The following is a 15,269-nucleotide window of genomic DNA, read 5'->3' as shown; positions in this document are numbered from 1 at the left end:
GCAAAAGAGTGTCCTTCATCTCCTTTTTCCTAGGCTGTTTCCAGAATATGCCACTCACACTTGAGTCTTTCCACTTCAAATCCGATGAAGAAAATCCCTTAGAGGCGTGCCTGACAGTTTGCTGGTAAGTTGATTCTAGATCTAACCAGGTTGACTATCAAGATTAAGGATTACACCATGGAGTATTAATTGTCCCTTGCCTTTCCTGCTCAAATCTTCTTCTTCGTCTTCCCCTCCTCCTCCTCCTCCCCTTCCTCCTCCTCCTTTTTCTCCTTCTCCTTCTTCTTCTATGTGGAAACTCAGTTAAGGTCATACTCTCTCTTGCTCTTGACGAGTTTTGGTACCTTTTTTGGAGTGGTAGTGCCTCCTAGAAACCATGGGTACCAAACTAGGACACAAATGTCTGGGAATCAGAGGAAGCCTCTCGCCTAAAGTCAGAGTCGCTCACCAGTAGCAAAATCTCAAAAAATGATGGAGAAGTAGGGATAGAACCACCAGGAAAAGAGGGGACTAGCCAGGATCTCGCAGAGGGAGCATGGGAAATGGTGGGTCAGTATTTCCAGATCTTTTTTTTTTTTAAGTTTATTCTCTTTGGTGTGTGTTCCTCTGTGTGTGTGTGTGTGTGTGTGTGTGTGTGTGTGTGTGTGTGTGTGTGGTGCACGTGTGCACATGCCAATGTCACAGGACAGCTTTTGGAGTCAGTTCTTTGCTTCTACCACTCAGATTCCCAGGATCCCACCTAGGGCGTGTGGCTTGCCTTTACCTGCTGTGTCATCTCACCAGCTCTTCTCTGATAGTTCTTTTTTTTTTTTTTCCTTTTTTTTTTTTTTTTCCCCGGAGCTGGGGACCGAACCCAGGGCCTTGCGCTTCCTAGGCAAGCGCTCTACCACTGAGCTAAATCCCCAACCGTATTTCCAGATCTTGAGAGCTAAAGCTGGGAATTGAAAATGGTAAGCAGAGGGGTTGGGGGTTTAGCTCAGTGGTAGATGTTTCCCTATTCAGTCACTGTAACAGCTGTAACACTGGACTTCCGGGCTGGAGAGATGGCTCAGAGGTTAAGAGCACTGACTGCTCTTCCAGAAGTCCTGAGTTCAAATTCCAGCAACCACATGGTGGCTCACAATCATCTGTAATGGGATCCGATGCCCTCTTCTGGTGTGTCTGAAGACAGCTACAGTGTACTTATATATAATAAATAAATAAATCTTTAAAAAAAAACAATGGGGTTGGGGATTTAGCTCAGTGGTAGAGTGCTTGCCTAGGAAGCGCAAGGCCCTGGGTTCGGTCCCCAGCTCCGAAAAAAAGAACCAAAAAAATAAATAAAAAAAAAAAAAAAAAAAAAAAAAAAAAACACTGGACTTCCGCTCAGGTTCTGCTCAGGACGGGTCCTGCTTACCATTTTCCTCATTTTCTTTTTTTTTTTTTTTTCTTTTTTTTTTTTTTCCGGAGCTGAGAACCGAACCCAGAGACACAGAGAAGAGACTTGACCCAGACAATTGTGCTGAAATGGATCCCAGATGGAAATGGGTTGACTAGGATCAGAATAATGATTATAAGTGAGGAGGCTTAGAATAAAGTCCACTCAGGTCTGTCCTGTCTAACAGCAGCTTCCAAACCATCTCCTCTTTACTGAAACACTTTCCTGTTTTGTCAATTGGTCACTCTGGGGCTGCTCATTGTCCTTCTCTTTCCAACTAATATTCCGAAATCCTTATTTAGAAGGCTCCCAGTTTGCCCAGTTGTGCAGACACTGCAGTAGTATGGCTGATAGAGGCTCCTCTGGAAATACAAGAATTCTGAGGAGGCCAATGTTGGAGCTCAGGATGCCCTCTTCTTCCCTCTTTCCTTCACTCTTTCTTTGAGATGGGGTCTCACTAGCAGCCAGGCCTGGAACTCACTGTAGACAAGGTAGGATTCGTGTACACCTTTGGAGATTCAGAGCAGCAGCTTGGTCTGGAGCAGCCGATTTGTTGGGGGAAGGATATCATGCCGCTTCCTGGCTTTGACACCAGATGAATGAAAAACAGAAATGAAAAGAGAAGGAAAGTCTGGGTTTGGTCCCCAGCTCCGGAAAAAAAAAAAAGAAAAAAAAAAAAAAAGAAAAGAAAAGAGAAAAGAAAAGGGGTTGGGGATTTAGCTCAGTGGTAGAGCGCTTGCCTAGCAAGCGCAAGGCCCTGGGTTCGGTCCCCAGCTCCGAAAAAAAGAAAAAAAAAAAAAAAAAAGAAAAGAAAAGGAAAGAAAAGGAAAGTGACTGGTCCCAAGTTTTGGCACCAGATAAATGAAAAAATGAAAGGAACAAATGTGACTGTGCCTAGGTTTGGTGGAGGAAGCTTACTTTAGATAAAAGGGAGCCGGAGACATCCAAGAGAATCCAGAGTGAACATGACCCTGAGCCATGTGAAGAGAGGGGAACCAGGTACAGCAGCCAGGAAGCCCAAAAGAGAGTGGGGTAACCAAGATGGCTACTTGGGGGAAGGGCAGCCCAGGCCCTGAGCTGAGTTCAGGGTAGGGGGCCTGCCAGTAGGAACACCAGCCAGTAGGACCCTGTAAAAGGTAGGGACTGAGGGATGCTGGGAGAACCTGGTGACAAGGTCCATCTTAATATGTTAAGTATGGGAGGCTGGAGAGATGGCTCATCAGTTAAGAGCACCGACCGCTCTTCCAGAGGTCCTGAATTCAATTCCCAGCAACCACATGGTGGCTCACAACCATCTGTAAAGAGATCCGATGCCCTCTTCTGGTGTATCTGAAGACAGCTACAGCGTACTTATATATAATAAATGAATAAATCTTAAAAAAAAATGTTAAGTAGGCACTGCAGCCTTGCATTTGAGTTTGAAACCTAATGTGTACCACCATACCCAGCCCTCTTCCCCTTTTGTTGACAAGAATCAGATTAAGTTCTGGATCATGCCCCACCACCTAGCCAAGACGTCAGTTATTTGAACACAGATTATTTTATGTTTTAGCCCTTTGACTCCCCTAAATGCATGGGGTATCGGAGGCACCCAGGTTTTGCATATCATGGCTTCTACCACAAAGTGATTTGATCTTCCATTGAGGAACATTTTGCTAACTGTTCTAGTAACTGCCACTCCACTTTGTTTCCTTCATGTTTAACCAGGAAGCAGGGCCCCTGAGGCATCTCTGTCCTAGACTAGTACAAACTGACCCTGCCATTGTTGCTCCACTCTCATGGGTATATATTCCCATCGATTTCTGAAGTCAAAGTGAAAAATAGAAAATACTGGTAAGTTGAGACCCCATGTTAAAAAATGGCCTCAGGACAGTCATGTCAACTTACAATGGGTGACATTATCTAATACAAATCTAATACATTATATATGTATGCTTGTAGTTTAGGGGAACAGGCCTTGATTGAGCTAAACAAGTGCTGTGTCACTGAGCCACACCCCTCCACAATGACCATCTTGTAAGGCAGTGCTGACTATCTCATATAATTTAATACAATACCAAAAGGAGAACACCAGGATTGCTTAAATCGACTTTCACACTATAGTAAGATAGAACAATAAATTGTGAACATATGAATTTAAGACCTTCCTTCCAGTTCACAACCAACACCAAGACCTTTTTTAAAAATGTGATTCAGGCCGGTGGTGGTGGCACAAGCAATTATGCCAGCATTCGGACCGCAGGGCAGGGCAGAGCTCTCTAAGTTCGAAGCCAGTTTGGTCAACAGAGCGCGTTCCAGGGATACACCCTGTCTTAGGGAAAAATGTGATTCAGAATCTGTCCCTTCTCTGTTCGTGCCTTCTCGCTCCATGTCCCAAGTTTTGCAGGGGTCTCGTGTTTCTGCCCTGCGCTCTCCCAGCTCAGCGCCGGTGTTCTGGGCCGCGATTGCCCACTACTCCTCGGGAAGCCTGATGAAGGTCGCGGTACACAAAGCACGATGGCCGCGGGGCATAACTGGGGACCCACACCGCCTGAGGGCCGAGCACCTCTCGTAGCCACCTAGCGTTGAACATGGGTGCCCGGGAACCCGCTTTCGCTTACAGGTGAGCAATCCTCATCCCTGAGCACCAGAGGTCTCAAGGATCCCGTTAGGGTCTAAAGCGTAGGGGCCGCGCACTCCGTAGCCCACCCCGCTAGTCTGGGCGGGCCTTCGGGGTAGGGCAGGAGCATGACTGGCCTGTTGTGACCAGGTGCTTGTGTTCAATGAGGCAAATCTAGGAAAATGGGCGGGTCCTTGTGGAGGCGTGTCCCCCATCCATGGGCGTGTCCTCCGGTCGCAGACCAGCCCTGGAGAAGGCGGGCCTTGGATCAGAAAGGGGTGGGTCTTTGGGATGAGGGTGGGTCTTGGGGGGCACCGGCTAGTATTCCGGCCCAGGCGGGTCCTGCGGCCTGGGCGTGTCCTCTGTTGGGGAAGGGGAGGGGGGCGGGCCACGAAGCCACTGCCCTAGCAGGCGTCAGACCGCGGCGCGGGAGACCGCGGTATGGGGAGGGTGCAGCTCTTCGAGATCCGCCTGAGTCAGGGCCGCGTCGTCTACAGTCCTGGGGAGCCGCTGGCTGGGGCCGTGCACTTGCGCCTGGGAGCGCCACTACCCTTCCGAGGTGGGCGCGGGATCGCTTCGGGGGAAGTGGGTAGACGCGTTCTTACCTGCGGTGGGGCGGGGCTCTCGGAAACCGTGCGGTCAGTGGGCTCTGAGACTGGATTCTCAGTCTCCAGGAAGCCCCGGGTTACGACGGAACCGCGGGCGCCAGGGACAGGCTGTTCTAGGAGGCCCACAGAGGGCAGGGTGGGGCAGACAGCTCGGTGGCCCAGTCCTTCCGCATCTGTCCCGTCCTGTGCTCTCCGCCTAGGCGGCCAGAAGTCTGTGCGAGGGCCTAAGTGCTTGTTCACTATACTCAGGCAACCCTGGCGGTAGAAGCATGCAGGCCTTTAGTCTTCCCTTATTCAGTTGTCCAAGGTCCAAGGCACTTTACACCTGCTGGGTCCCTACCGGGAACCTAGTGTGCTCTGGGTCCTCTCTTTTCCTTGTCTCCAGGCTCTTATGCAGTACTTTCTTCAAAGACAGTTCTGGTCCAAGTGTGCAGGTTTCTATCAGGATCCACCTTCTTGCTTTCAGCTTAAAGATTATAGTTGCTGGCAAGGGGCCCTGTTCCACCGGGCAATCCCCTTTCTCCTGTCCTAAGGCCTTATGGGAGCTGAGCTGAGACCTTTGCTGATGCATAGATCTGAGACTGGGACTGGGGATCAGGTTGCTGCTTTGCCATTGACAGGGCATTCTCAGGTGCAGGCTCCTTGGTGCTGGATCCACGAATAGGGGGCCCTGTATGGGATTTGATGACTGAGCTCTCTGGGGTCAGTGGGCACTGTTGTGGCCTCTGTCTGGCACTGACTGCAAGATTATGTGGGTGTCCCTTACTCCTACACTCTCTCAGCCTACTCTGTTTTTCGTAGATCAGCTGTTTTTACAGGACCCCAAGAGGTAGCAACCCTTGTTAGTGTGTAGTACAGTTGGAAGCAGGACGAGCACAGATTTAATGGTAGAATGTATTATCTGGTGGGGATGGTCAGGTTCAAGATCTTTGGAACTGAAAGAATGGAAAGGTCTTCATTATCGTGGCCCATGGTAAGAAGCTGCTGGAAGCTAGAAGTACCAACGAGGGAAGAAGTGTCTCTGTAGAACAAAATACACACCATGATTTTCTTTAGAAAACCAGAGCTGCTATAAGGTGGAGCATGCCTTCAATCCCAGCACTTTGGGAGGCAGGTGCAGGTGGATCTCTGTGAGTTCAAGGCCAGCCTGGTCTACAGAGCTAGTTCCAGAATACCTAGGGCTACACAGAGAAACCCTGTCTCAAAAACAAAACAGCAACAGAAGAGCAGCCTCCAGTCTCCAACGGTGAACACCTGCTAGTTTGGTGGCTCCTAGTCAATTCGGTGAGTGGTGGCTGCCTTTTATTATAGCTAGAACACTGTTAGGAAGTGTACTTTATACTCGAATGACACCTTAAGGTATATATTGTTCTGTAGGCTGCCACTTGATGCTCTGTAGATGAGGATTTGCTAGAATACACTTGCCCTGGTTTCCTGGTTATGCTATGTTGCAAGGTATGAGAGGACCATGGTTGCTTCCCAGATACCTTTGCATGAGAGTGGAGGGGTAGGACTGTAGAGAGATTACTGAAAAGCAGCATAACATTATTTTAAAAGAGCCATGTCCAGTGGCTTGCAGCAACAGCAGTAGGAAGAGGAGCAGCAGAAGCAGAGTGACCACCTAGTATTCTCAGAACTCCCTCATTTCTCACGATTTATGTAGCCTTATGTAGTGCATGGTTTTTCTGCTCCAGTGATTGGAGAAGGTACATGCCTGGCTGCTGGCATTGTCCTTGGCCAGTGAGCATGGTTCTTGGAGGAATTTTTCTGGGGAAATTTTTACACCTTGATTGTGATGCTACTGAGGCAAAGGAGAAGCTCCGAATGTTTTTTGAGGAAGCAGAGGACATACTGTTTGCAAGCCCTTTTCCTCAGTCACTTCTCAAGAGAGTAAGTGACACAGGGTATGTTCACCTCAGGGGCTAGAGGATGTCCACACTGGCAGGGTCTTCCCAAGAGCCCTGTAGTGTGGGAAATGCCCAGCATTGGGAAGATCAGAGTTGCATCCCCCTACTCCCAGTTTGCATGTGGCTTGTTTTCCTGGAATCTGGTGGTCTCATGCTCCTTTGCCTGAACTGTAGGAGGTCCAGACTGGGCTGATTGTTGTTCTAGGCAATGCTATATGAGACTCCTGTTGAATAGTATAGGACTGGAGACCTGACGGGTGTCCTGGCATGTACAGGTGCAAACACAGAGGTTGGCCCTGTGTCACTGTGTGGCTTCTCCATTCCCTCCCCAGTATGAGTCAAAGTACTTAGCAGTTGTCATTCTGACCAGGAAACATGTAAGTCACCTGGGTTTCCCCTGGTTTCTGGTGCGGCTGGTGCTGGTTCCAGTTATCTATTGCTACAAAAGGTCATTCAAATAACAAACCACCCTGCACTAAACGCTAAAGCAACCAGTTTGCTATTGCTCCTACATCAAGTGTGAAGACTTCGAATAGCACCCACCGTGCCAGTTATTGTAGGCACCCTCATAGCACCATGGCAGCACCTGGACTAAACTAAGCCCTGCAGATGGATGTTTTCCGTACCTGTGTGGGGCCAGTCACCCTTAGAGAGATGTTCCCTTTGTGAAGCATCTTCAGTCCTTTAGCAGACCTTTGAACCTCCTCTTATCCCTGTCATCTCAAGAATTATTTCCTGGCCTAAGCTGCCACTAGTGTTTAGATGGCAGAAGGAGTGCGTGCATTTCTTTCTTTCTTTTTTTTTTTTTTTTTTTTTTTTTGGTTCTTTTTTTCGGAGCTGGGGACCGAACCCAGGGCCTTGCGCTTCCTAGGCAAGCGCTCTACCACTGAGCTAAATCCCCAGCCCGAGTGCGTGCATTTCAAACCAGGTTGGAGGTTAGAGTTGTGAGGTTGGGCTGACATGGAGGGTGACAGACAGACACTGGCATTTCCAAGGACAGAGAGTAGTACAGCAGGAATGCAGAACAGTCTCAACAGTAGGGACAGGCACTGGCAGCCATCAGGTGAGGGAGTGTTAGCCTGTTAACGGTTCTCTATAGGCTCTGCCCAACAGTCACCTAGCAACAGCCAGGTAGGCCTGACTTGCTATAAAAAGGACTGTTAGCCTCTCTTCTCTCACTCTGACCCCTTTCTCCTTTTCTCCCTACCTCCTTCCACCCTCCCCTCCACCTGTTCCCAGCTGGCCTCTTCTCTCTCTCTCTCTCTCTCTCTCTCTCTCTCTCTCTCCCTCCTTCTCTGCCTATACTCCCTTTTCAACCCCCTTTCCCATTCCCCCAAATAAACTTCATCCTATACTAGAGCAGTCCCATGGCTGATACCTCAGAGGGAGGGACGCCTCAACATGGGCCTACTGAGGCACCCTCTCCAGCCAGCACCATGTGGCACTTTACAAAGCATCAGAGTGTACCTGTGCAGGGTGCTGTGTGGAGAGCTGTGTGGATTGAGGATGAGCCAAAGGTTATAGGATAAAGTTTGTGGGTGACCAACAGGATGCGTGGACCGTGATACCAGGGAGACTACGAGTGAAGCAGGTGTGATCAACTTCTAGGTTTCTTTGTTCTTGCTTGGTGGCTTTGTCACAGAGATGAAGAGTTTGAATAATCTTCCCCTCATGTGACCCTGTTAACTAAGTCTGGGAAAAGGGCTGAAACCATGACCCAACTCTCCAGGGGAAGGAGAGCACTTCAGAGCACCTCTCTTGGCTCCCACTTACCCAACCGAGTCTTGCCCGAGCCACCTCTCCTGTGACTAGTTTCATCCGTGCTCTCATTCAGCTGCAGCTATCTGACCACAGTAGGGCAGGATGCATTTGTTAAACAGAGGCATATGAACTCTGTCTCTAGTGGTTCCTGCTCTGGGTTCTCCTACTAATGGAGAGGACCAGCTCCTGCTGGTGGTGAGGAGAACACTGCCTCACAGTGTAGAAACTCAGCCTCCTGGCCACTAGTGTTCAGGAAGGAAATCAGGGTTTGCCCTCCAGGGCTAGATTGTTGACTTGCTCAGACAGGTCTGACTGCATTCCCACAGGGAGAGGGCTGGCATTAGCTTTCAAGAGACTGAAGGGGCATCTCCTGACCTCACTGATTTGCATCATGAATACAGGGTGGCTGGGTTTCTATAGGTCTGGTTAGAGGCTTAGATAACCAATTTGGGGGTAGCCCAGGGATTATCTGGGATATTGGCCTTCCACCATGTCTGCAAGGCTGATGAAACACTGCCAGCCTGCTTCCCTGGGAGAACTCTTGGAAAGAGGACCCGGTTGCTTGGCCTTTGGTCAGCGAGGCTGCTTGGCCCATGGGTACTTCTAGACCTACATGAAATCCTGTGCTGGGGACAGGAAGGAGCCTATGTCATCAGCTGTCATAGGCTTATGACACCCTTCCCCTTACAGCTATCCGGGTGACCTGCATGGGTTCCTGTGGGGTCTCCAACAAGGCCAACGATGGGGCATGGGTGGTGGAGGAGAGCTACTTCAACAGCTCCCTATCACTGGCTGACAAGGGTGAGTGTGGGAGCCAGCAGTGATCATAGGGGCAGCCCTTGACTGGAGGGGGTCAGCCTGTCCCTTCCCTTCCCAGCAACAGTCTCTTGGATTCCCACTTTCTGGTTCTGGGTCTGGGTGGGCTCTGACGCTTTATATGACTGTCTTCATCCCCGTCCTCTACTCTAAACCACCCTCCTGTTTTTTTATTTTAAACTTTGTATTCTTTTTTAAGATAGGGTTTCATGCAGCCCAGGCTGGCCTTGAACTTGCTATTTAACAGAGGATGTCCTTAGACTTCTGATTTTCCTCTTTCCACCTCCTAGGAGTGTGCTACCATATGTGGTTTGCATAGTCCTTGGAATCGAACTAAAGCTTCGTATGTGCTAAGCAAACACTCTACCAACTACATTTCCAGCCCCACACTCTCATTGAAACCAAGCCCCTGTGTGTAGTCTGTAGCTCCTGCTGTAGTCACGCTGCTGCAGTGCTCAAGACAGGTTGTGTGGACTGGTGGATGCAGTGTCTACTTCTGGTCTGGCACTGTGGCCACTATGGATTTCCTCTGGTTTGCTCCCACCTCCTTCTTGTCTCTGTAGGAAGTCTGCCACCTGGAGAGCACAACTTCCCTTTTCAGTTCCTGCTTCCTGGTGAGTGGAAAGCTTATGGGGACATGGAGCTTTGAAATGCCACTGGTGGGAGGTGCTGGGTGCCAGCCAATCCCTATTATCCCCACAGCCACAGCACCCACATCTTTCGAGGGCCCCTTTGGGAAGATTGTGCACCAGGTGAGGGCGTCCATCGACACTCCACGTTTTTCCAAGGATCACAAATGCAGCCTCGTGTTCTACATCCTGAGCCCCTTGAACCTGAACAGCATCCCAGATATCGAGGTAAGGACGGAACAGGGGCTTCCTTGGCTGCCTTCGGCCTTCTCAGGCCAGGCAGCCAGGCCCTGTCTTAATCTGGTTGCTGGTGTCTAGGGCAGTCTGAGGGTCTTGTCTGTGCTCGCTTGATAAACTCTTCCCTTCCTTTCCCTTCAAGCAACCCAATGTGGCCTCTACTACCAAGAAGTTCTCCTATAAGCTGGTGAAGACCGGCAGTGTGGTTCTCACAGCTAGCACGGACCTTCGTGGCTATGTGGTAGGACAGGTGCTGCGGCTGCAGGCTGACATTGAGAACCAGTCGGGCAAGGACACCAGCCCTGTGGTGGCCAGCTTGCTACAGGTCAGAGCCATCTGGTTCCCTGAGCCTGTCCCTTTCCCATGGGACAGAAGGGGTGGGTGCCAGCCTGCCCAAACTCACAGCCCAGTCTTTCCTCAGAAGGTGTCCTATAAGGCCAAGCGCTGGATCTATGATGTGCGGACCATTGCAGAGGTGGAGGGCACAGGTGTCAAGGCCTGGAGGCATGCTCAGTGGCAAGAACAGATCCTGGTGCCTGCCCTGCCCCAGTCAGCCCTGCCTGGCTGCAGCCTTATCCACATCGACTATTACCTTCAGGTTTGGTGTTGCCCAGGGCTGGGTGGCCTAAGGCTAGGTGGCCTTGGCCTTACTCTTCAATACCTACGTTTTTTTCAGGTCTCCATGAAAGCACCCGAGGCCACCGTGACTCTCCCACTATTTGTTGGCAATATTGCTGTGAACCAAACTCCACTGAGCCCCTGTCCAGGCCCAGGGTCTTCTCCTGGGCTGCTGTCCCCAGTGGTGCCCTCTGCACCTCCTCAGGAAGAGGCTGAGGCAGTGGCTAGTGGCCCTCACTTCTCAGACCCTGTCTCACTCTCCACCAAGAGCCATTCTCAGCAGCAGCCACTGTCTACTACATTGGGTTCTGTGTCTGTCACCACCATTGAGCCGTGTGTTCAGGTTGGAAGTCCTGCTAGACATTCTCTGCACCCTCCCTTGTGCATCTCTATAGGTGCCACTGTCCCCTACTTTGCAGAAGGCTCTGGGGGCCCAGTACCTACCACCAGCGCCTTGATCCTTCCTCCAGAGTACAGTTCATGGGGCTACCCCTATGGTGAGTGGAAATGACAGGGATTGGGGTGAAAAAATGAGGGTCCCCTGAACCCCTTCTATATCCTTTTTTTCCTCCCCACAGAGGCTCCACCATCCTATGAGCAGAGCTGTGGTGCTGGTGGTACAGATGTTGGCCTGATCCCAGGGAGCTGACCCTGGTATGCTAACCCATGCCACCTTGTTTGGTGGTTCTGGCCTTTGCCCTGGCATGGGATGCCCAGGGCCTCGTGCCTTTGCTCTCTACCTGGCCCAGCTACTCAGGACCTGCAGCTGTCGGGGGAAGACCCCCCTGTGGACCAGCCACTCTTGGCTCCTCTGGAATGAATTATTCAGTCCTCTTCTTGAGAGGTTGGGGTAGGGCGGCAGAGATCTGGGGCCTGGAGAGACTGTATAAATAAAGCGCTTTATTTGTAGAGCTGGGCAAGTGGCTGGCCTTCTCACCCTACAGTCTAGCCTTAAGGTGGCCCCATTGTACAAGCTCTGCCCTGAAGACTGAAACCCTGAAAGCTCCTCATTCGATCCCTACATTTGATAGAGCTCATCCCCTTACCACATCCTTGGGCTTTTCCCCTGGCCCACCCGATCCTACCTTGAACTCTACTTCCAGCCCATTCCTCACTTCATTGGTGCCCTGCCTCTGGACTCTTCTACAGTGCCAGGCATGCAACCTGGATAGTGCTGGACTGCCCACTTCTGTCCTCTTCCTTTTTAAAGAATGCCTAAGGATATTCCTGGCATTCTTTGGGACATACTGTGACTTGCATTCCAAACTATTGTTCCAGGAAGCCCCTTGGTAGAACCCTCTACTCTTGGGCATGGGGTCACTGTCAGCCCTGAGCACTGTGCCTTTCCTTATTTCTCGTTGTTGTACACACAAGATCTTGGGCCCCAGAATAAGAATAAAAGACAACAGCTCCCTGGAACAGCATTTCAGAGGCACCCTGCCACCCCTTGATCTCCATGACAGCTCTGGTCTGTTGTTGCCCTTCATGTGTAATGTGCACTGGAAGTGGTTATTGTGGAGTTGGTTAAATTTCATCTCTTACAGGGAAAGCCTCTTGCTAGGCATGGTGGCCATCTTGCCTGTGAAATCAATCAGTGCACAGACTTAGGGAAAAAAGTCCACTAGAGAGCAGAATGCTGGCAGTGCATAACCAGCATCCCCAGGCTGTGGTTTCCACACTGAGTCTTAGGCATCTGTCTGGTTTTCACATCACTTAGCCAGCTAGGCTTACACCCCAGTGTCCAGAGGCCAGAAGCTGGTGGTGTCTTTTGGAACACATCATTGTCTACCCCTCGAAACATATATACCCTTTCACATCCCTGGCTCACATTTGATACTGAGGGTCAAGGGGGTCTTAGAGAAAGGCAGAAAGTAGGCTGCAGGTCTCCATACATCACCTGGAATTTGTGAAAGAAGAGCTTGGGTGTGGATCCCACCTCATCTCAGGCTGGCTGTAAAAAATTAACTCCCTTCCTTTGGTTCACTCACTTAGAAAACGGGAATAGAAATGGGCTTGTCTTTCAGAACGGATGTCAGCATGGAGGTAGGTAGTCAGTGGGACTGGCTGTAGTGTGACTGTGGCTGACTGCAGGGTGGGTGTTGAAGGGCCTGCAGCCTTCCAGCAGTTTCTGTCACACCATATTTGCCTGGTCAGAGGTCTCTTCCCTGGGTTTCAACCTCTTCATTTAAATATTTGCTTTTTTAAAAATTCTGTTTATGCCAGAGGGTATTATTGTGGGCAGTACAACACAGAAAACAGTGGTCATACAGGATTTATCATGAGTATTGGGAGCCTGGCATGGTGGCACACACCTTTATTAAAGCATTTGGAGGCAGAGGCAGGTAAATCTGAGTTTGAGGCCAGACTGGTCTACATGACAAGACCCCATGTTAGAACATCTAGGATGGAGAGATGGCTCAGTGGTTAGGAGCACTAACTGCTCTTTCAGAGGTCCTGAGTTCAATTCCCAGCAACCACATGGTGGCTCACAACCATCTGCAATGAGATTCGATGCCTTCTTCTGGTGTCATGAAGACAGCTACAGTGTAGTCATATACATAAAATAAATTAATTAATAAATAATTCTTTTAAAAAACGGATAATGGAGGAAGTGGAAGGCTTTCCCGAGGCAGTGATATTTAAGGCACAAAGGCTAGAAAAGGAGCAAGCTATGTAGCTAGCTGAAACAAAGGGCCTCAGGGAAAAGATACAGGAGGTTCCACCTTAGCAGCAAGATGAAATGGTGGGTTGGGGGAAGATGGTTCTCTTTGGGCTATGGGTTGCAGAAGACTGTGTGTGACCATTTCCCATGATCCAGAAAGGCTGTTTGCCAGTACATCATGCAAAGCCTTAATGATTCAGTTGGGGTTGGGAATTTAGCTCAGTGGTAGAGCGCTTGCCTAGCAAGCACAAAGCCCTGGGTTTGGTCCCCAGCTCCGGAAAAAACAAACAAACAAACAAACAAACAAAAAACCCCAATGATTCAGTTGTCCTAAAGAATCCTTGGACCCCAGTGGGGGCTGTCCATTTCTTCCTCTGTGTGTGTAAGAACCTACAGTGGTCAACTTAGCAGAGCCATTTTCCAGAGTCTGTCTCCTTGTGATACTGAGTCTAGACTGGTCATCAAAACTCAAGACTTTCTTAATGAGACCTCACTTTAGCTTTTCTTCGAAGTCTCAGATGGGAAGACAGAATCATCCATAGAGATCAGGTGGCCTAAGAGCTCATGTGGCACTAGATTTTCAGTCTAGTGAAAGTTACTTGGTCTGCGGGAAAGGCTTTGCTTTGAACATAGGAAGTTTGTGTCTGGCAGACCTTGGGGTAACCAAGGAGAGCACACCTCCTGACTGGAGCACTCCATGCTAGCTAACTGGGGTTGGCATCTCTCCATAAGGGTGAGCTTTCTTGTCAGTGCACAAGTTCCAGTCAGACAAACCCTCCTATCCAGAACATCCAGCTTGTATTCTCATTAATAGGGGTGAGAGGGCTGTGAGGGACTGGCCAGCTGGGACATCTCTCCCTGTTGGAATAGCCCCCTCTTGTGGGGGGCAGATATGCTATTTGAGAGATTACTTTTTTCTGTTGGATCATCCTCCCAATGGAATTCCCTTTGTGCGCTCAAACCTATAGACATACCTTTGCTAAACAGAATGTTCCCTACAAAGTTGGGACATGCTCCTTACTAGGATCCCTCCTCCCAACTGTGACATTCCTCCTAATGTGACATTGCTCCATCTAGGACCTTCCTCATGTTGGAGTACCGTCCTTTACCAGGTGTACCTCCCAAGCAGAGCAGCCCCATCCCTAGATCCCTTACTGAGGCATTCCCCCAGCACAACTCACAGTATCTGCTTTTTGGGAGAACCAAGGAAATAAAAGTGTGTCTGTGATTGGAGATCAAGACTCAAAGCCTCGGTGAGGTACTACTGGTGGTCACTCTTTAATCCCAGGACTTGGAAGGTAGAGCCAGGTAGATCTCTGAGTTCAAGGCCAGCCTGGTGGACAGATGGAATTCCAGGACAGCTGGAACTGCACAGAGAAACCCTGTCTGATACCAAAACATTAAAGGCCTATGTTAGTTGCACACTTCAGGCTCCTCTGATCAGCCTACCAGAAACCAATTTAGAATAAAACAATTCAGTAGTGTCTCCTCATCTGCAAGGAGTATGGTCTAAGACCCCCGGTGGATGCCCAAAACTGCACATAGCATAGAGTTCTGTATATATTTTAGCTTTATTTATAGGTATGATAGAGATTTATAAATTCAACACAGGAAGAGTTTAGTACCATTAATAACACAGTATATCAAGTATGAGACTAATTGTAACAAAATTACATGAATGTGGTCTCACTTCCAAATGATCTTGCCATTTTGTACTCATCCCTTTTCACAGGGACTTGAGATGCTATGATGACAAAGTGAAGCGATCACATAAGTGGCATTGCAACACCAGTCAGTACTGGTTGTCAATGTCTGGATCATCAGTTGTTGCACTGTAACTTCTAAGAATTGATGTTGGTAGCAGATGATACAAGAGGGTAAGGATGCTCAATAGTAGAGGTAATCCCCCACCCATGTGGGGAACTTTTGGAGAAAAAAAAACACTGTAATTAAAAGTCCTCTGTCCTTACATTTTTAATTCATGGCAGTATTGTAGCAGAATGTAGTCTTTTAGT

The 15,269-nt window shown here is 49.4% G+C and overlaps 1 protein-coding gene and 1 long non-coding RNA gene across 7 annotated transcripts; one reads left to right on the top strand and one right to left on the bottom strand.

Moving 5' to 3' along the window:
* Nucleotides 1-933: 933 nt before the first annotated feature.
* LOC134486057 (uncharacterized) lies at nucleotides 934-5,218 on the bottom strand. Its single transcript, XR_010064732.1, has 2 exons — nucleotides 4,622-5,218; nucleotides 934-4,263 (listed from the first exon to the last, which is right to left on the bottom strand). It is a non-coding gene; the product is annotated as an uncharacterized LOC134486057 (long non-coding RNA).
* Arrdc1 (arrestin domain containing 1) lies at nucleotides 4,313-11,501 on the top strand. Of its 6 annotated transcripts, none has more exons than XM_006233630.5 (8): nucleotides 4,316-4,575; nucleotides 8,983-9,093; nucleotides 9,672-9,722; nucleotides 9,811-9,965; nucleotides 10,117-10,299; nucleotides 10,399-10,572; nucleotides 10,651-11,089; nucleotides 11,171-11,501. In XM_006233630.5, the coding sequence occupies exons 1-8, from the start codon at nucleotides 4,458-4,460 to the stop codon at nucleotides 11,239-11,241; spliced, it is 1,302 nt and encodes a 433-aa protein (XP_006233692.1). In that variant the 5' UTR covers nucleotides 4,316-4,457; the 3' UTR covers nucleotides 11,242-11,501. The 6 variants fall into 6 exon arrangements, with proteins under 6 accessions (XP_038961504.1, XP_038961505.1, XP_038961503.1 ...); NM_001100770.1 differs by having other exon boundaries at nucleotides 4,444-4,575; nucleotides 10,396-10,572; XM_039105576.2 differs by having other exon boundaries at nucleotides 4,313-4,575; nucleotides 10,399-11,089.
* Nucleotides 11,502-15,269: the final 3,768 nt, after the last annotated feature.

The sequence above is a fragment of the Rattus norvegicus genome, chromosome 3, assembly GCF_036323735.1.
Source record: "Rattus norvegicus strain BN/NHsdMcwi chromosome 3, GRCr8, whole genome shotgun sequence".
NCBI lineage: Eukaryota > Metazoa > Chordata > Mammalia > Rodentia > Muridae > Rattus > Rattus norvegicus.
Note: the sequence above shows the minus strand (reverse complement) of the source record. Positions and strands in the feature narration are given on the sequence as shown.